Source organism: Plectropomus leopardus, chromosome 1 (genome assembly GCF_026936395.1).
Source record: "Plectropomus leopardus strain MGB_pleo_1.0 chromosome 1, ASM2693639v1, whole genome shotgun sequence".
Taxonomy (NCBI): domain Eukaryota; kingdom Metazoa; phylum Chordata; class Actinopteri; order Perciformes; family Serranidae; genus Plectropomus; species Plectropomus leopardus.
This window is the reverse complement of record NC_142176.1, coordinates 11,123,646-11,144,842: the sequence shown is the minus strand read 5'-3', so window position 1 is coordinate 11,144,842 and position 21,197 is coordinate 11,123,646. Positions and strand designations below refer to the sequence as shown.

The 21,197-nt window shown below is 41.9% G+C and overlaps 1 protein-coding gene and 1 long non-coding RNA gene across 8 annotated transcripts in view; one reads left to right on the top strand and one right to left on the bottom strand.

Annotated features, from left to right (window-relative positions):
* Positions 1-16,719, top strand: part of tle3b (TLE family member 3, transcriptional corepressor b) — a 44,953-nt gene extending 28,234 nt beyond the window's left edge. For 4 of the 7 annotated variants that reach the window (XM_088075256.1, XM_088075271.1, XM_088075264.1 and 1 more), the window contains 13 exons: positions 116-173; positions 4,916-5,038; positions 5,944-5,994; positions 6,437-6,592; positions 8,277-8,412; positions 9,355-9,527; positions 10,135-10,211; positions 10,861-11,110; positions 11,897-12,144; positions 12,952-13,099; positions 13,214-13,364; positions 14,757-14,833; positions 15,292-16,719. In XM_088075256.1, coding sequence (XP_087931382.1) covers positions 116-173; positions 4,916-5,038; positions 5,944-5,994; positions 6,437-6,592; positions 8,277-8,412; positions 9,355-9,527; positions 10,135-10,211; positions 10,861-11,110; positions 11,897-12,144; positions 12,952-13,099; positions 13,214-13,364; positions 14,757-14,833; positions 15,292-15,399 — 1,756 coding nt within the window. In that variant the 3' untranslated portion in view covers positions 15,400-16,719. The remainder of the gene's footprint in view (positions 1-115; positions 174-4,915; positions 5,039-5,943; positions 5,995-6,436; positions 6,593-8,276; positions 8,413-9,354; positions 9,528-10,134; positions 10,212-10,860; positions 11,111-11,896; positions 12,145-12,951; positions 13,100-13,213; positions 13,365-14,756; positions 14,834-15,291) is intronic. The other 3 variants (XM_042491646.2, XM_042491638.2, XM_042491604.2) reach the window with 1 other exon arrangement.
* Positions 6,976-14,838, bottom strand: LOC148190363 (uncharacterized). Its single transcript, XR_015776145.1, has 3 exons — positions 14,716-14,838; positions 9,136-9,215; positions 6,976-8,191 (listed from the first exon to the last, which is right to left on the bottom strand). It is a non-coding gene; the product is annotated as an uncharacterized LOC148190363 (long non-coding RNA).
* Positions 16,720-21,197: the final 4,478 nt, after the last annotated feature.

Sequence of the window (21,197 nt, the reverse complement as noted above, 5' to 3'; positions counted from 1 at the left end):
AGCTGCAGACGTGAGTAATCCCTCAGCTGTGTAATAATTGTGTAACTGTTGTCTGATTGAAGTGTTGTTGTTGTGACACCCATAATAACTCGTGTTTTGCTTCTCTCTCTCCTGGCCCCTCATCTTTTCACTCGCCCCTGGCCAATCCTCTGAAAGAACGCGAGTCGAGCACGGTACGTTGACTCTCCGTCTCCTGTGTGTCTCTCTCTGACTTTGCCGGTCTCTGGCTCGCTGTGTTTGGTGATTAGGTGTGCTTTACGTAGACTTAAGCCCGCTGTTCAATAGAAATTCGTGCTCTCTTTGTAAGAACACACACATTTTTGTACTCAGGGGAGCGGGTGGCTGAAATCAAATAATGAAGTCTGGCCAAATAAGCCAGTGCCATCTAATCCAGGTGGAAAATGACTCCAATCACGGGGCGAGGATTAGCAGTCAGCTACCTCCTTTAATTTCAGCACAATTAAAAGCGACTTTGACTCTCCTTCTCTTCTTCCCTCACTACTTTTGGAGGATTCACTGTTGCATGCATCCAGTAGTTAACTCCATTAATCCACCTTTCTTCTTTCTGTTTTGCATTTTTCTGTTTATACTTTCTGCACTCTTCTCTTCCTATATCACTCATGTACTTCTTTCCATCACTTCTTCTCCTCTCCCCATGTGTCTCTCCCTATCTCTCCCCCTTCTCATGTTAAAGTCCTTGTTTATTGGACTGGCTTAAAGCTCTCAGTTAGCTGGAGCGAAACGCTCTGTTGGATCTCCTCGGACAGATTGAGTTCCCATTGACTGGTCATCCTGAATGGGCCCACTCATGTCTGAAGGGAACCCAAACTCTTCTCCCGTCTCATATGGTGACAAGCGGCTGCCAGTAGAGCCTTACCTGATCTCCGTGCCACCCTCCCCCTCCTCTCTCCTTTCCACTGCACACACACACACGGAGAGTCTTCCTGTCCTGTTGTCTCAGGTCATCTGATATCAGAGTTGGAGGCGACTGTGGGGTTATTGAGTCTAAGCAATCCTTTAAAGGTCACGGGCTCAGATACACAGACAGGCTGTAGGAGATTTCTGTCTGTCGGGCGGCATCTTCACGCCGAAAACTCTCTGTGTGGCTTTCTTTTCCACAACAGTAGCTGAGCAAATTTCCATATTTTGAATGGGAAGGAGGGATGTGGAACTGGCAGAAAGTGTGTGCCATTAAAGGATAAATTTGCCATGCTCTGAGTGGATATTCAATCAGTGTAGATGTTAAACGCAGTCAGCTAAAGCAATAACTTCCTCAGTGTGTGCTGCACTGACAGAGAACTCTTGCACAGCCCTTTATACGAGGGCTGCCCCTTGAGTCGGAGATGCGAATCATCAGTGTGAGACCTCTCTGTTGACCGAGATTGCATCAAGTAGAGCCGTCGTTTTGATTTTTGTTAGTCTGTGTGCTGTGCAATGTGCTTCTGGGGAGTTTTGGTCACCAGATTTTGTAGCAGAGTGAGTGCTCTTGCCTGTCACACTACGCTTTGATCCAGGCTGCTGCATAGACTAAAAAAACAGCCACAGTTTGTTAAAAAAAACAGCTACAGTTGCCTCAAAAATTGGCCACAGTTGGCTCAAAACCAGAGAAATTTGAAAAGCTCCACACGCTGTATTTCCCCACCGTCTCTCAGCTAACAGCAAGCAGCGGCACCCGGTCATATCAGAGGTGGAAGCCAAATAAAGTGACAACAGCTGGCCATACTGTAGTTTGGTCAACCGTTGTCTCCCGCACACCTCTGCACAAGCAAGGAGCAATAGTAACGCACACACGGGCTCTCTCTGATGTGTAACTGAGTCGGCCAGAAGACTGTAAGAAATCAAATCCTCTTTCACCACCGTACATGCAGCTGGTTTGCCATGTCAGACAAGAGGGAAGTTTTTTTTTTGGTTACATCGAAAGCACATCCCCTGGACACTCAGAGGTAGAGACTAGAAATACAAGCCGAAATAACTTGTAGTTTCATCCGAGTACCACTGACATTACCATCTGGCCCAAGTACAGCAGATTTTAAAGCAACTCACAGAGACGCAGAGAACACTATAAAAATATGTTGTTTTTTTTGTCACAAAAAAGCAAACTTGAGTAGATGATGGTAATGTTGAAAAGTGGTGAAGTTCTATTTTAACTGCTCAACAGCCGTGTTTTTTATCGTCAAACTCCATTCTCCTCGGCTCTAGAGGTCTGTTTTTTTTAAGTCGCCCCTTCAATCAAGCTGTTACCGTCCTCTGCTGCCCCTCTTTGCAGACAGATGTCTTCCTTTTCCCTCTTTCTCCGAATCTGTCTGTTTCTGATGAAGGTGGGGATTTGTTGAGCTGCCTGACAGTCTCAGCCGGCCTCAGGGATTGCACGCCTTCACCCCTCCCTCCCTCCCTGCCTGCCTGTCGGCCAGTTTGGCAGTGCCACCCCGCCACACCAGTGCCCAGACTACAAAAACCCCGTTTGCAGCTTCTGAGAAAGTGCCAGCCTGTCCGAGCATTCCCACTAGTGGGGAGAACTCATTGCCATACTGCTACGCTCTCATAGCTTGCCAAGTTCCTTTCCTGTTTTGCTCTCTTGTCTTTCTTCCTCTTTTTTTCTTCTTATTTTCTCACTCTGCCTCTTTCATGGCTCTTTTCTCTGCTGGCAACACCCCCTTTGTGTCTTCACATTGCACTCTTGTCCAGGTTCCTTCAATGGCCTCTTTCTTTCCTTCCTCTTTTTTATTCTGGTTGATTTTCATGAACTTTGCTGTTATTTTCTGCTGTTTAGTCACTGACCTGCCACAGCACACACATGCACACACACTCAGTAACTCTTCATCAGTCATTAACATGGCTTTTACAGTTAAACAGTTAGAGATTTTGTTTTTTCTTCACATGTTTCTTGCATATCACATGCCCTTTTTACACAGAGATCACGCTATAGAGTGCCCCAGTAATGAGTCCAAAAACCTGGAAATGAGTTAGCAATTCAGCATCTCCGGTTCCCTCGTCTCGGAGTCAGTGAGTTTTTTGCTCTGTCTGAAATAAGGTCTGTGGTTAACACAAGCTAAAGAGACTCTCACATTTTATTCTACGACATAAAAATACATCAGTAAATACCCCACTTGTGAACTTTGAAGCTTTTATGTGTCTTAAAAAAGGCGGTTGCTAACAAGTGGCTAAATTGCACTACAGATTGTCATCACGCTGTGTCAAACACCACTTTGCAGCCTTGTGGTGACTTTTAACTTCTGGTGACTGCATTTAAGCTTCAAAAATCCTAAAAGTGATCCTAATTTTCGTGTCGCCGCATAAGTTTAGAAAGTTACTAAAAAAATAAAGAAAAAAAATTAGTTTCTCTGTGTTTTCAAAAGATGGCAAATCAGCTTGCTCAGGGACCAAAGATACTTGTGAAAGGCATCTGGGTGCTGCACAAGAAAAAATAACCAGGTTTCAAAGGGTTAAAGGTGGGACAACTCTGTTCCCCCATCCCAAGATCGTACCAGAACGGCAGGCAGCATAACAGCGGGATATTCCCACCTTGACCAGGCAGTGTAAAAGAGCCCACAGACAGACAGTCAGGAATGTTGCTGTGTTTGGTTTGAATTGTTAATGTTGCTTCAAGCGTGTCTCTGACCAGGTCACTGCGAGGGTCTGCAAGAGGATTAGGATGTGTGTGTGTGTGTGCGCGCACGCGAGTGTGTCTGCTCCCGCCTCACATTTCTCTCCTCAGTCTGTCCTACGCATCACCTTGCTTGCGAGATCATGCTTTTGTCTTACAGAGGCGTTTTTGTGGGTTTGCTCAGCCGCCTCGTCTGCTTCCTCCTTGCTCCACTGCCTTGGCAGCAGTGGGGCTAAGCTGTCCCAGAATCCTCTTCTGCACCTTCTATCCCAAATCAGTCCAGGAGTATTGTGTGTTTCAGCTTTACAGTCAATATTGTCACTGCTCTGACAAAAGGGAAACGGCTCCAGAGCCATGCCTGGACTTAAACATACCATTTGGTTGTTTTTGGCCTTTTTGGTTTCTGAGGGTTTGTCGCTCGCTGCATTTCAGCCCCAAAACAGTCCTTTGACTAAAGGGCATACACTGGCAGTGCAGTGCTGACTCTTTTAAATCACTTACATCTTGCACCAAATATGTATTTGCAAGCAGTTTGTTACTCAAGTCAAGATGATTCAGATGAAGCAAGATGAAGATTACAATACAGCCAGAACTCATTTCCTCAAATTATATTTGCTGAAGGTGCAAATCTGCAACACATAGCTCATCAGAACCACGTCTATACCATATCTATAGTCCGTTTTCTAGGCCACTTAGTTTGCAAGGTGTCTCGGTTTTGACTCGTGTTCTAGCTCTATTGAAAAATCCAAATACTCACATATGGCAGGAAATAACTTTTACGAGATTTATTTTGGAATGCGGGAAAATACAGCAGGCAAAGTCCTTCCATAACTACATCTCGTCTGGTCCACTACCAACTTGATGAACTATCTCACATAATTCGATAAAGGATGGTCAAAAACTTAAATCGATCCACACCTACGCAGACTTCTCGTTACCTTTTCGCAGGACGTCATTCGATCCTCTTTAGTCATGCTAAACCAACTTACGGCACTGCACCTGTGGTACATAACTTAGCCTGAGTTCTGACAGAAATAACATAATGACTGATGCTGTTATAAAAATAACTGTAGCTTAGTCTATGTCTAAACACCATTCAAATTATACAGACCTATATATCTTATATACCAACAATAAAGTTTATATCAAGTGATTAATCACAAATATGTGATTAGGTGGCTCTTACAGTATCTTCATCCACTTCAGTATATTAGGGGATTATTGACAGTTTTTGAGGTTATATAGTGTCACAGGTTTATCACACTCAGAGGGAACTGATGTGTTCTGGCTGCTTGTTGTTGTTGTTGGCAGAATAACTCGGTGTCGCCATCAGACAGCCTGCGCGCAGCGAGTGAGAAGCACCGCGGCTCTTCAGATTACAGCCTCGACTCCAAGAAACGCAAAGTGGACGACAAAGACAGCATGAGCCGATATGTGAGTGTTTATTGGCTTACATTAATGAGTTTACAGCTTTCCTACTTTAGCTGGCAGTGGGGTCCTGAGTTTGTTTCTGCTCATGTTAAACTCTGATCGTCTCAGTGCTTACCATTTTAATATTATTTTATCGTATAACTACCACAGTTTTGGTTATGTTTTTAATGGGTCTGTGAATTCCCAATGATTTCCTGGAGAGTGTCCTCGAGAAGAGTCGGTAATTTGTCTTTATTCAGTTGATTCTCATTCAATTAATTAATTCCAATTAAAGACTAAACTAGTGTATCCTTGAGTCTTTTACTCAGTGCACAACACATCAGCTGAACATGCAAACATTTGCAGTTTGTAAACAACTAAGTTTACAATTCACCATAAATAAAGAATAAAGAGGGTTCCTACAGATGAATGTGGTTAGATTTAAGACTTTTGTAAAAAATAATTTGAGCCTAATTTTACAGTAACCAAACTTGATGAAAAGTAAAACATCAATTCAGGGGTGTTAGTTGGAAACATTTTGCCCAAATGGTTATTGTAAAACAAAATGCAACTATTTTGTTTCATTGTGAACATAAGTGTTGAACAGAGCAAAATACTCTGAATATCAACTGCTGACTAAAATCACAGTCTCAGAACTGTGTCCCAGCTTACCTTGAACCAGTTCTTTCCTGGAAACCTTCAAGAAATTGTAATTATGGGAAAATCATTACCCAGTCTGATTTTACGTGTATGCACAGTTTGGTAAGCAAATACCAAATGCAACAAATGCTAAAAACAGGTTACAAAGTCTATTTATCAGGTCTGTCATGTTGATCTAGTCGCCAACAAAACTGGACTGCACTGGTTTGTGCTGACTGTGCTGTCAGTGGTCTCCCAGTAACCTGACGCCTGCCGCTCTTTCGTTTCAGGACAGTGACGGAGACAAAAGTGATGACCTGGTGGTGGATGTTTCCAATGAGGTAAGACTGCGTTTGAACGGAGCTGCTCCGCCACATTCCTCAGAAACTAAGAACACAGAAACCAAACACAGTACTCTTTTGTCATTTGTCTGTAGAAGTCTCGACATTTTTCACAGCGCTGCCAAAAAGTCTGTCATAATATTGGTTGTGTGTGCCGTGAGTGTGTGCTCACTGGCTGTATTTCCTTTGCCATTCATGCAGAAAGTAACACAAAGAATACAAAGAGAAAAGGGAGTTACAGGTGAATGAAAAGTGTGTGTGTGTGTGTGTGTGTGTGTGTGAGTGTGAGTGTGAGTGAGGGGGAGAACCAGCACGCATGAGTATATTTATCTGTGTTTGCACATGAGGCCCCAGTTTGTTTGACCTACATGTACATGCCAGTGGCTTTCCTCCGGTCTGTTTGCTCAGTCTCGCTCTCTGTCTGTCTCGTTTAACTGTGCAGGATCCAGCCACCCCTCGAGTCAGCCCCGCTCACTCTCCTCCGGAAAACGGCCTGGATAAATCACGAGTCCTGAAGAAGGACGCTGCCCCCAACAGCCCCGCCTCCGTCGCCTCCTCGGGCAGCACGCCGTCCTCCAAAGCAAAGGACCACGCCCATGTGAGTGTGAGGGGATGCGCTGAGAGAGAGAATGATATAAGGCGGTCACAGCAGAGGGGGGCTGATAGACTAAAGGGCATTTGTCAAGTGAAGTGGGTGTCTGTGTGGAGGACTAATACGCAGGAGGCTTAGCAGTCGGCTGCTACGAGGGGCTTGAAGGGGCAGAGATGCACTCTCAGGAAATCAAACCCTGTGGCTCACTCCTCTCAATCTCCTTTATGGCTTACCCAATAAATGGTCATTTCTTCCTCGGCCCGAGGCTGTAAATAACCCAGAGACACAGCAGAGAGGGAACTGCTGTCTCCAGCTTTTTCTTGCCTCGTCTCATCTTCTCCTTCATTTTCTCTCACTAACCAGGCTAAAACAATCCTCCAGCATCGGTTTTACAAAAAACGTTGCACAGAGGATTAGGATAGATTTATAGTCCACATCACTACCCTCCACCTCCTATCATGAACCCCAGTAATGAGTCCTAAAACCTGGAAATCCGTTAACATTTCAGCACCTCTGGTTCCCACGTCTCAAAGTCGATGTTTTTTTTTTTTTTGTGGGGGGGGCTGAAGAGACTTTTACATTTTGTTGGATGATATAAAATATGCCAGGAAATACCCTACTCACAAACTTTTATGTGTTTTGAAAATAGGCGGCCTCTAACAAGTGGCTGAAGGAGACTACAGAACATCATCATGCCAAACATGGCGTTGCAGCCTTGTTGTGGTGGCAATGCAACCATGGTGTAGTTCGTTTTAGTCTAACTTTTTACTTCTGGTGATTGCATTTAGGCTTCAGAAATCCTGTAAGTGGTGTTTATTTGTGAAGGATATCTTGCTGAACATTACCATAAATGTTTGTTTACCACAGAACTTATTTTCTGCAGTGATCCAAAATCCAGTGGATTTTTGACGAGGAAACCAGGGTGACGTTAGCTTTCGGGTTGGCCTCCAGAAAAACATCAGCCCTGAGGCTCTCTATGACACCCAGCACCTCTCCACACCTTGTAGAGTGCCTCAGGAATGACATTTTTCTGTAGGCCGACATGGAAGTTAGCTTTGCCCTGGTTCTCTTGTCAAAAAGCCAATGGGATTTTTCCTTTGGATTCTGCAGAAGAACGAAAAGAACAAAACATGAAAGTCTCAGTCTGTTAACCACAGACCTTCAGGCTTCCCAAAAACCCATTCAAAAGACCCAGTGACTTTCAGATGAGGGAACTGGAGGTGCTGAACTGCTAACTCATTTCTGTGTTTTTGGGACTCATTCCTGGGGTTTTCTGTGAGTGTATGTCACCAGGCTAAAGCCACCGTCCACTCCTCTAACTCCGTGTGCAGAGGAAGACAGAGATGGATTAATTATGAGAGGAGTGTTTGGGCCACCATCTTGCTTGTCTAGCCGCTTTTAACAAGCTTAAATTCTAAGCAAAGGTTTATGCCCCCTACACACACACACACACACACACATGCTGTGGCTGTAATGAAGTGTCAGTGTTAGATTGGATTACCTTGAGCCGTCCACTCAGATTGTCACTCTGGATTTCGCTGCTCATGGGGGTATTTTTGACTCACTTGGGGTTTTTTCCAGTGTGTTTCACATTCGTGTGTGTGGCTGAGAGTGAGAGTAAGTGAACTTTCAGTAAGTGAATACAAAGGAAGGCTTCACCCGGAGGTTTAAAGAGTATTTCTGTTTTTAGAACGACAAGTCGTCTACACCGAGCCTGAAGTCAAACACACCAACACCCAGGAACGAGGCACCAACACCAGGAACCAGCACCACTCCAGGACTACGGCCTCTGACGATGGGCAAACCCCCCGGCATGGAGGCACTAGGTACGTCACTGCATTTATAACTGAAGCCATTCATTGACTCTGACAATAAGCTTTTTGATATTTTCTATTTTTCCTTGAAAATGTACTTAAAATTGAATCAGGTTTCTCCAAAGATGCATAACATGCTTTTATTTTCTTACAGGACTTTAAATTGGGCTTTAGGAAATTGTAATGGCCATTTTTCACTATCTTGTGACATTTAATAGACTTAATCAGTGTTGGGATTGTTACGCAAAAAATGTAACTTATTACTCATTACACTTTTAAAAAGTAATATTATTTTAACTATTACTCCCTGACAAAAGTAATTTGTTATAGTAATTCTCCTACAACCCTACATGACAAAGGGGTCATCTTTCCTCCCAACAAAATCAAAGTAATGGAAATATTTTACAGCTGCTGAAATATAGCGTTTTCACCTTCCACACCAGCTTGGTGCTTGGTGACGTGCACGTGTGATTACGAAAATGAATCCGGGCTGTTATTGATTGTTGGATTTCAGATCAGAAGGGGATAAAAACAAAAGAAAAGTTGTATTAAGTCATTTGTTTTTGGGGTAACTGTAATATTATTCCTGAAGTTTTATCAGTAATTAGTCAATACAATTAATACAAGAGACAGTTAATCAATAAAATAAACCCCAGATTCATTGAAGGTAAAATAATCTTGATATTTGGAAGTTTTTCTTGACCTCGGAAACAAAAGTTTACAAAACAATCTCACCAAAAGGTCCATTGGTAGCTGTTCTGGAGCTTTCAGTCATCACAGGATTTTCCTCAGCAGATTGAGTTGTCCGGTTGTCACTGAATAGAATAAAATGGAAATAATTGTTAGTTGGAACCCCTAACTTGTTGTTATGAAACAAATTTTAGTGTTTCCAGCTGTAAATTATTGTCTCTGAGTCTCTAGAAATCAATTAAAATGTTTTTTTCTCTTCTCCAGCCGCCCCAGCTCTGCGTACACCTCTGTCCATCGCGGGTTCCTACGCCTCCCCGTTTGCTATGATGGGTCATCACGAAATGAACGGATCACTGACGAGCCCAGGCGTCTACCCGGGTCTCATTTCGCCACAGATGAGTGCTGCAGCTGCCGCCGCTTATGGACGCTCACCGATTGTAAGTTCTATTTAAAATCTATGAATCCATTGAAGGAGGAAGCTCCTCTTCTTCACATTTATTCATTCATATATTCCACCAGTTTGACTCAACAAGCCTTCACCGGCTCCGTGTGAATTATCTTCTGCGGCTGTAGGTTGTAGAATCTGTTTGCAAAATGACTTTGAGAAACTTAAGCATTCATCCTGTATTTCCATAACTCATTAACTCATGAATATTTCTGCTCGGCTGGCTGCAGCTTGTTGTGTGTACATAATGAGAAAGTACAAAGACGGCCAGGCTCCTTTACTTTGATCTTAGTTAGTTAGCATTCTAAAGGCTCTAAAAAAAAGGCTCGCCCCCAAAATGCATCTCCATGTTTGAAAATCTCCCAGGCTTTCATTAGCATTAGCAAGTGGGATGTCGTAGCCTTGTGTAAAGCTTCTCTGTATGCAACGAAGCTGAGTCTGCGCCTTTCAAGGGATTTGCCTGGAAACGATGGTGCGAGAGTTCCTCCGGGCGTTAGCAGATAAAGCTAGGCATAGTTTTTAATTTGAATATTAGCTTAGTCTAATTCATCTTTGCAGGTTACTGGTTGTTTGTTAACTCTTGGCTCCTCTTCATGCAGGCGGGGTTTGACCCTCATCCTCACATGAGAGCTCCGGGCCTGCCGGCCAGCCTCACATCCATTTCTGGAGGAAAACCGTGAGTATCAGCAGTTTGGGATTTTCTTATTTTCTTATCAGTATACAAGGCATTGGATTCATTAATATGAAAATAAGGCCTTAATTAGTATGAAAATGTCTCAAATCAATCTTTCAATCTTAAAAGAGGGAAGACATGGGATTCAGGATTTTGTTAATATTTTTTTGTTTGATGTTTTATTTAACACCAAACCTGAAAACCATTGATGCAGATTATCTTCCTCGAAGCACTGCTTAATCCATGTAACTTTATACAACACCCTGTGTTTAGCACAGATGGCTTTACTGTTGTACAAGGTGCTTATCCCATGGACACGTGACATAATCTAACATCCTTGCTCCAAATAGAAGACACGATTTGCAACACAAAGACTAAAACATTTTGTTTTCTGGGTTTCACTTTTTTATTTTTGAGCCTAACCCTTTGAAACCCGAGAAGAAGGCAATGAGCAACTTAACAAGAAATGACCCCAAATTACCACGACATTTAAGAGGTCCGGAAATTTCAGGTCATTTTCTTGTCACCTTTTCCTATTTTTTTTGCAATTAGTGGGACATTTCTTGCGAAGTTGCTCATTGCTTCTTTCCTTAATGAACTCTGATATTTCAGCTCAGCCTGACCGTGTTTCCCCTTCATCTGTCCTCCGCAGAGCTTATTCTTTTCACGTGAGTGCAGATGGTCAGATGCAGCCTGTGCCCTTCCCTCCTGACGCACTGATCGGCCCAGGCATCCCACGCCACGCTCGCCAGATCAACACACTGAGCCACGGGGAGGTGGTGTGCGCTGTCACCATCAGCAACCCAACACGTCATGTCTACACCGGCGGCAAGGGCTGTGTCAAGATTTGGGACATCAGCCAACCAGGCAGCAAGAGCCCAGTGTCCCAACTCGACTGCCTGGTAACCAGCCGCTGACTTCTGTTTTAGAGTTTCAGACGTGTGTTGTTATCTCTGTGGATGTTTCGGAGTGCTAACAAGGTGTCCGAGCAGCACAGAGACATAACGCAGTCATGTTTCATGAGGTCTCTGCAATCGGCCTCCTTCATTAAGAGTTTCTTGAGCATCAAATGTAGCTTGACTTCACATCCCTCTGTAGCTTTCTCCCAGATCCCAACAGACAGAGATGTGAATAATTCAGCAAAGTGTCTCTCTGCTGTGCTGAAATAATCCTTGGTGAGAAAAAAAGCCTGCTGAGTAATGATGTTCTGATTGGCCAACCCTGTCTGCCATTACCCAGCTCATTACTTCCTCCCAACTGCCTCCCATTCCTCATTTTGATACTGCGGCTTCATGCCGTTCAACTCATATGGCCTCCAACGCCCTTAAGGTGCGTCCAGAGTGCAATTGGGTCTTATAAAGCTATCGGGGTGCTGTTTTAATTCGACCAAGAGCTTCCACAGTCCTATTGATCTGTCTTCCTGCTCTCTTGGAGCCTGGCCAGCTGCAGCTCTGCTCTCTCCCTGTATCTCTTGTTAAAGCTGACATCCTCATTTTCACTTTAACACAAGAGAACGAGACAGCAACGGTGTAAAAACTTCACCTGTCAAAGAAAAGCTCAGCTGGAGTTTAAGTAGAGGTGATCTTGGCGTAGATACACTCATACATCTTTTCACAACAAAAACATGTTGATAAATTTACAGATTCAACGAATCATCAGGATCGTGACGATACTTGTTTCTGTTCCAGAACCGGGACAATTACATCCGCTCCTGCAAGCTGCTGCCTGACGGCCGCACCCTAATAGTGGGTGGCGAGGCCAGTACGTTGACCATCTGGGACCTGGCCTCACAGACGCCCCGCATAAAGGCCGAGCTCACTTCCTCTGCTCCGGCGTGCTACGCACTGGCCATCAGCCCCGACGCCAAGGTCTGCTTCTCCTGCTGCTCAGATGGAAACATCGCCGTGTGGGACCTCCACAACCAGACTCTCGTTAGGTCAGTACTTCGTATTTTCACCAATAAAGCAAACTGAAAGACTCTATTCACTCACTTTGGATGCTACAGGAATTCTTTTTGTGTTTGAGAAAAAAAAAACAAAACAGCTGAAGATGTCTCATTAGGCAGATTTCCATTAGATTTGCACAAAACTTAAGCTATATTTTCAAAATGGCGATAAAACACAATTTCGAGATGTCACTGTTTCCTTTGATTGATGTAATGCGACTTCTCTGGAGATGGCGACACATGTTTAAAACATTAGCAGCTTTATTTCTATTGCAGACCGCACTAGCTGTCATTATTTCCACTTGAAGGCGACGTAGGCGTGATATGCAAGTGATAATGGAAAGGAAAGCCTTATATTTGGGAGAAGCCACATAAGAGGGGTTTCTGGGAGGTAAAGGTCCACAATTTCACAGAGGAATCCTGGATTCAAAATTTCAAGATGATCCGCTCAACTTTTGAGGAGTCACGCAATGTAAAAACAACTCCTGTAGCACCTGCTGCAACACGCCTGAGGGAGCCAGTTCTACTGACAAGCACATAGCCATAGCATCATGTGAACTATAAAAGCTCCCATGTTTCCATAGCAGTTTTGCAAAATATGTCCTCTTCAAATCCCCTGAAATAGCACCTCATGCTAGCGTAAAAATGTTTTCGCGATAAATGGAATGTTGTTTCAAAAGTGACATATTTCCATAAGGCGTATTTTATATTTGCAATTTCAATTTACACAATTTGAGAGCTAATGTCCATTGTTAGTCTGTTCCTGACTTGGTGTTTTGTGTCTTGTGCTGTTTCCAGGCAGTTCCAGGGCCACACAGATGGAGCCAGCTGTATCGACATCTCCCACGACGGCACCAAACTGTGGACCGGAGGGCTCGACAACACGGTCCGCTCCTGGGATCTGAGGGAGGGACGGCAGCTCCAGCAACACGACTTTACCTCACAGGTAAAGAGAAGCCATGCAGAAGAATGTATTCAGTGTGTCTTTTAGGCGATCCTTTTTCGAAAATACTGTTGACGATCTTTGCTGACGACATCTGTTTTTCTCTGCTTGTTGCAGATCTTTTCGCTCGGTTACTGTCCCACTGGAGAATGGCTGGCTGTGGGCATGGAGAGCAGCAATGTGGAGGTGCTTCACCACACCAAGCCTGATAAGTACCAGCTGCATCTGCACGAAAGCTGTGTCCTCTCACTCAAGTTCGCCTACTGTGGTAAGTAACAGGCTCCTCAACAAAGACCTGTGGGGAAACACTCAAACATTTAGCTATTCAACAGCACAGAAACCAAAACTCAAAGGTGTTATTTTTAGTGTAAAAGATGGAGGCACTTTTGGTCAGTCAGTCTAAAATTGGTGTTTATATTATTTCAAAGACATCACGACCGGGGATCTTGGAGTTTTACTGGGGTGTTGTTGCCATATTTTGGCACAAGAAAGCAAAATAAATTAGCTCTGTTGAGCAGAGCTGTAGGAGGACATGACCTTCATATTCGCCTTCAGCTCTGCTCAAAACGACACGGGAAAAGGTTGAGTGAATCAATGCGCTGCACACAGCTGTACACTGAAAAGAGATTTTGTCGCTTTATAAAAAATGCAAGGTTATTCAGAATTCATTGGAATTGGCTGAATTTGCATTAATTTTTGCGATCCCAACATCCTGGAGGGACTGCTTAATGCTCGTCTTTACATAATCAGTTTGACGGGCAGTCTGTTAAAAACCTTGAGTCTGGAGTCGAGATGATCAGATGATGAGCACTTCTGTGTAACAACAAAGAGGAAGCAACAGTTTCTGTCGATGTTGAAATGCTTCAAACATCCATCGAGTGTTGCTTAGTCAATGTTAGGGTGTGATTGAAATAGATTATTTTTGCTCTCGAACATTTTTCTCTGAGCTCCTAATGAGCGCTGTTTATATTGTTTGAAATGTCAGACGAACGTTTGCTCTCGTCGTTCTGTTCAGTCTAAGCTGCACACAGCAAAGGCTCGAAGCTTCCTGCATTAACAAGGAAGCTGTTATTTTTATAAATATGCTCATTAAATTTGTCATTGCTTTTTCGGTGCAGATCATTGTGCCTGCTGGGCAGACCAGCTGGTGTCAAGTTTAAGGCTTAGACAAATGAGGTTTCACTATCGCCTCGCTTTTTCCCCCCCTCAGAAGTGTCAGTATTCATTTCTCCTCACGAGACCCCCCACAGCAGCGCCTCATATCACTGCTACTGCAGAACTGGTTAATTCAAATGTCGCTCACTGCTTCAGAGCTCTTGCTGCCACTAATTAAATCATTAGCCAACTAGTCAGTTGGGTAATTAATCAGAGGGTGATTTAAATAATTATCAGAGTGGAAATAGTGTGAGTCTTCTTCATTATGTGCATTTTATGATTGTTAGTGTAATGGTTTTTATCCAATCAGGCTTTTATGTCCATTGATGAGGTTATTACTGACTCATATGTTGTTGTGACCGGAGGCAGAATGTGAATCTCTATTCTAACACTAGGAAAGACAAACATGACTGTGAGCACACACACACACACACACACACACACACACACACACACACACAAACCTTCAGATTATATTCTCAAGACGTCTGTTGTGTGTTTGCAGGTAAATGGTTTGTCAGCACAGGGAAGGACAACCTGCTGAACGCGTGGAGGACTCCGTACGGTGCCAGCATATTCCAGGTAACTACAAAAAATACAAACGCACAGTTACATTAAAAAGGTAACACATAAACACTAGAAATATTTTTGGACATACTGAAGTTTTTTTTACAACATACTTTACTATGACAAATTTTTCAACATATTTTACTGTAACGCTTTCTGATTTTTTTTTTAGACTTATAGTATGACTTTTTTTTATATACTATGATGTTTTATGAAAACATTTTTTAACATGCTATGCTACAATATTCTTAACAGTAAGATAAATAAATTATTAACTATTAACTATTGAAATTTTAACTATTTCAATGATCTATTAATTGTTTAAATATAAAATATAAAAAATGTCAAACATTCTGTAGTTTCAGCCACTAAAATTAACTGTTTGTAAAAATGTGTTGCTTTATCCTAATTCAACAATAACTACGCAGAATTAAAGAAAGCTAATCGAACGAGTTACTTTCTCACCTCCACAGTCGAAGGAGTCGTCCTCCGTCCTGAGCTGCGACATCTCAGCAGATGACAAATACATCGTGACAGGATCCGGTGACAAGAAGGCCACCGTCTACGAGGTCATCTACTAGAGAGGAAGGAGGCTCCTGCTCTGCTTCAGCACTTCGACGAGATGACTTTTACTTTCCCGACTGACCGTCTGTGGACTACAACAGAGACAAACGACACATTTGGATCTTACTTGTTGGATATCTATGGAGCTGTTGTCTGAAGGATTCTTGCGCTGGAACTATTTTTTCTGTCCTTTTTGTTTTGGAGGGTTTATTTTTTTTGGGTTACACTTTTTTTTTTGTGATTTCAGATTTTTTTTTTTCCCTTGAGAATTTTTGGGCGTGACCGGATGAAGCGGCGCTTCATTTCTGATAACCTCGTTCCCCCAGACGTCTTGTGAAAAGTGTACATATCGGATTAAATAAAAGACATTTTATATATAAAAATATATATATTTTCATGTCCTGGGTGTACTTGTGAGGATTTTTTTTTTTTTTTTGGACCCACTCTGTCTGATGCCATGATATTTGAGTGGGAGAGCAGAACATAGATTAGGACTTTTTAACAGTTTGATTTTCTTAAAGCACATTCTGCGCGCTGATCTTTTCAGAAATAAACCAGAGGAGCATGAAACTTGTAAGTAGGACGTTTGGAGGAGATTTTTAAAATGGCCTTTTGTCACAGTGCTCTTACCGGACGGAGAAAACGTGGAGTCCTCTGACTCTGGCAGAGCCTCGGCTGGTTTGGACCACAGTGGGACAGAGCGGGACATTATGATTCAGAAACAGATGGATGTAAATTTCATTCATATATATAAAAAATCCCTTTTTAAAGTGTTCTTCTCAGTCTGTGCTATCTTTCTCCCTGTTTGTTTTACCTTGTTAGATTTTGGGAGATGGGGGACGTTTAATGTTTAGTCTGACCCTTGGACCTCAATTGGCAGCAGAAGCACTGCAGCAGGCACAAACTGGACGACAATGTGCTTTTTGCTAATGTGACGTAACACGGATGTCGAGTCGCATCATCGACGTCTTGGCTACAGACTAACGGTTCAATCTGCGCTATTGGAATCCCTCTGCTCTTTGTATCTAAACAGTATTTCTGGAACATATTTGGTTGGCAGAGACGTGTAAATGCTCCTGAGGACAGAGGGGATGGCACTTCAAAAATATAAACACATTTTAGTATATCCAGTGTCTCCCATGTTAAGACAACAGAGAATAATCCTGGTTTGTACACTGTGCTCCTGATCCTGTCAGCATTTCCCACAAGAAAATTTAAAGGGCCGAAATGCGCCCGGTCCCTCTGGATCACACCAAAGTATGTAGCAAATGCTGTCAGCACTGAAAAGAGATGTACAGTTGTTAATAAATCAATAAAACAGTTTTTGTAGAACGGCCCATTTCCTTCAATTTCAATTTTATTTATAAAGCCCATTGTCACAAAACACAGTTTGCCTCAGAGGGCTTTACAGCATACGATAGCCCTCTGCCCTTAGACCCTCACACCCTCCAACTCCCCCGAAAAAAACCCTGTAACGGAGGGAGAATGACATCGGATTTTGAAGGTAACTTTTACAGAAAAAATTTGAAAATTTGGGAAAAAGCTTGTTTGCTTTATTGTCAAATTTGATGTAGATTCTAATTTTGTTTATGTTAGATACGATGACATTTTCAAAAACATGCCATACTGTGACTTTTTCTGCTGTTTCAGATGACATCCTAAATTGTCCCATTTTGTGCCATTTCAGGTTATTCTGGACCACATACGATACTATGACGTTTTTGTGACATTCTGGACAAGACCCCAACCCCCGGGCCACCCTCCATCCCTGTTGCACCATCTCGTCTCATTGCTGCCATCATATACCCTTCTCCCAAACTCGACCCATCCTCCCTGACAGACTGTAGATTTCACCATTCAACTGTCTTCAGCTCCACCATCTGCCTGACTTCAAGGTGACTACAACATTCACACTGACTCCCCTAACTGCAACACAACAATACACTTTTTGGACATGCTCAACTGTTTCAGCCTCACTTAGCAGGTAAATGTTACCAACCGCAGTGAACACAATCTGGAGCATGAAATAGCGTGCCGAGACACGCCATAGCATAGAATGTTGCAAACACGAACAAAAACACCACAATATGGCATGTCGAAAAAATGACACAAAATGCAATACTATAGTATTGCGAAAAATGTCAAAATATAACATGTCACATCTGAAAACTGCATACAATTGCCTACCAAGGCATGCTGTAGCATAGAATGTTACAGGCCAACTTATGGTGTTTTGGATGTTTTTGCAACATTCTATGCCGTTGCGTGTCTCTGCACGCTATTTTAAGCTGTTGTCAGCTTTTTTTGGGACATGTCATATTTTGACATTTTTGCCGTAGTATAGCCTTGCCTTTTTGGTCATTTTTGTTCAACATGCTGTATCAATGTGTTTTTGGCAATTTTTGCAACATTCTATGCCATGGCGTGTTTTGGCACGCTATTTTATGCGGCTTCAAAGTGTTTTAAGCTGTTTTTGGGACGGGTCATCTTTTGACATTTTTGCCTTACTATAGCCTTGCCTTTTCGGTCATTTTTTCGACATGTAAAATCATGATGTTTTTGGCATTTTTTGCAACATTCTATGCCATGGCGTGTCTTGGCATGCTATTTTGTGCTGTTTTGAAGTGTTTTTAGCTGTTTTTGGGACGGGTCATTTTTTGACGTTTTTGCCTTACTATAGCCTTGCCTTTTCGGTCATTTTTTAAAATTTGTGAAATCATGGTGTTTTTGGCAATTTTTGCAACATTCTACGCCATGGCGTGTTTTGGCATGCTATTTAAAGCTGTTTTGAAGTGTTTTTAGCTGTTTTTGGGACAGGTCATTTTTTGACATTTTTGCCTTACTATAGCCTTGCCTTTTCGGTCATTTTTTCAACATGTGAAATCATGATGTTTTTGGCAATTTTTGCAACATTCTATGCCATGGCGTGTTTTGGCACGCTATTTTTAGCTGTTTTGAAGTGTTTTTAGCTGTTTTTGGGACGGGTCATTTTTTGACATTTTTGCCTTACTATAGCCTTGCCTTTTCGGTCATTTTTTTAAATTTGTGAAATCATGATGTTTTTGGCAATTTTTGCAACATTCTATGCCATGGCGTGTTTTGGCATGCTATTTTGTGCTGTTTTGAAGTGTTTTTAGCTGTTTTTGGGACGGGTCATTTTTTGACGTTTTTCCCTTACTATAGCCTTGCCTTTTCGGTCATTTTTTAAAATTTGTGAAATCATGATGTTTTTGGCAATTTTTGCAACATTCTATGCCATGGCGTGTTTTGGCACGCTATTTTATGCTGTTTTAACGTGTTTTAAGCTGTTTTTGGGACGGGTCATTTTGACATTTTGCCTTACTATAGCCTTGCCTTTTTGGTCATTTTTCAACATGTGAAATCATGATGTTTTTGCATTTTGCAACAATCTATGCCATGGCGTGTTTTGGCACGCTATTTTAAGCTGTTTTGAAGTGTTGTAAGCTGTTTTTGGGACGGGTCATTTTTTGACATTTTTGCCTTACTATAGCCTTGCCTTTTCGGTCATTTTTTTAAATTTGTGAAATCATGGTGTTTTTGGCAGTTTTTGCAACATTGTTTGCCATGGCGTGTTTTGGCACGCTATTTTGTGCTGTTTTGAAGTGTTTTTAGCTGTTTTTGGGACGGGTCATTTTTTGACATTTTTGCCTTACTATAGCCTTGCCTTTTCGGTCATTTTTTTAACATGCTGTATTAAGATGTTTTTGGCATTTTTTGCAACATTCTATGCCATGGCGTGTTTTGGCACGCTATTTTGTGCTGTTTTGAAGTGTTTTTAGCTGTTTTTGGGACGGGTCATTTTTTGACATTTTTGCCTTACTATAGCCTTGCCTTTTCGGTCATTTTTTCAACATGTGAAATCATGACGTTTTTGGCATTTTTTGCAACATTCTATGCCATGGCGTGTCTTAGCACGCTATTTTGTGCTGTTTTGAAGTGTTTTAGCTGTTTTTGGACGGGTCATTTTTGACATTTTTGCCTTACTATAGCCTTGCCTTTTCGGTCATTTTTAAAATTTGTGAAATCATGATGTTTTTGGCAATTTTTGCAACATTCTATGCCATGGCGTGTTTTGGCACGCTATTTTATGCTGTTTTAACGTGTTTTAAGCTGTTTTTGGGACGGGTCATTTTTTGACATTTTTGCCTTACTATAGCCTTGCCTTTTCGGTCATTTTTTCAACATGTGAAATCAGGATGTTTTTGGCATTTTTTGCAACATTCTATGCCATGGCGTGTTTTGGCACGCTATTTTATGCTGTTTTAACGTGTTTTAAGCTGTTTTTGGGACTGGTCATTTTTTGACATTTTTGCCTTACTATAGCCTTGCCTTTTCGGTCATTTTTTCAACATGTGAAATCATGATGTTTTTGGCAGTTTTTGCAACATTGTCTGCCATGGCGTGTCTTAGCACACTATTTCGTGCTGTTTTGAAGTGTTTTTAGCCTTTTTTGGGACGGGACATTTTATGACATTTTTGCCTTACTATAGCCTTGCCTTTTTGGTCATTTTTTCAACATGTGAAATCATGATGTTTTTGGCATTTTTGCAACATTCTATGCCATGGTGTGTTTTGGCACGCTATTTTAAGCTGTCTTGAAGTGTTTTTAGCTGTTTTTGGGACGGGTCATTTTTTGACATTTTTGCCTTACTATAGCCTTGCCTTTTTGGTCATTTTTTCAGCATGTGAAATCAGGATGTTTTTTGCATTTTTTGCAACAATCTATGCCATGGCGTGTTTTGGCACGCTATTTTAAGCTGTTTTGAAGTGTTTTAAGCTGTTTTTGGGACGGGTCATTTTTTGACATTTTTGCCTTACTATAGCCTTGCCTTTTCGGTCATTTTTTAAAATTTGTGAAATCATGGTGTTTTTGGCAGTTTTTGCAACATTGTTTGCCATGGCGTGTTTTGGCACGCTATTTTAAGCTGTTTTGAAGTGTTTTTAGCTGTTTTTGGGACGGGTCATTTTTTGACATTTTTGCCTTACTATAGCCTTGCCTTTTCGGTCATTTTTTTAACATGCTGTATTAAGATGTTTTTGGCAATTTTTGCAACATTCTATGCCATGGCGTGTTTTGGCACGCTATTTTGTGCTTTTTTGAAGTGGTTTTAGCTGTTTTTGGGACGGGTCAGTTTTTGACATTTTTGCCTTACTATAGCCTTGCCTTTTCGGTCATTTTTTCAACATGTGAAATCATGATGTTTTTGGCATTTTTTGCAACATTCTATGCCATGGCGTGTCTTAGCACGCTATTTTGTGCTGTTTTGAAGTGTTTTTAGCTGTTTTTGGGACGGGTCATTTTTTGACATTTTTGCCTTACTATAGCCTTGCCTTTTCGGTCATTTTTTAAAATTTGTGAAATCATGATGTTTTTGGCAATTTTTGCAACATTCTATGCCATGGCGTGTTTTGGCACGCTATTTTATGCTGTTTTAACGTGTTTTAAGCTGTTTTTGGGACGGGTCATTTTTTGACATTTTTGCCTTACTATAGCCTTGCCTTTTTGGTCATTTTTTCAACATGTGAAATCAGGATGTTTTTGGCATTTTTTGCAACATTCTATGCCATGGCGTGTTTTGGCACGCTATTTTATGCTGTTTTAACGTGTTTTTAGCTGTTTTTGGGACGGGTCATTTTTTGACATTTTTGCCTTACTATAGCCTTGCCTTTTCGGTCATTTTTTCAACATGTGAAATCATGATGTTTTTGGCAGTTTTTGCAACATTGTCTGCCATGGCGTGTCTTAGCACGCTATTTTGTGCTGTTTTGAAGTGTTTTTAGCTGTTTTTGGGAC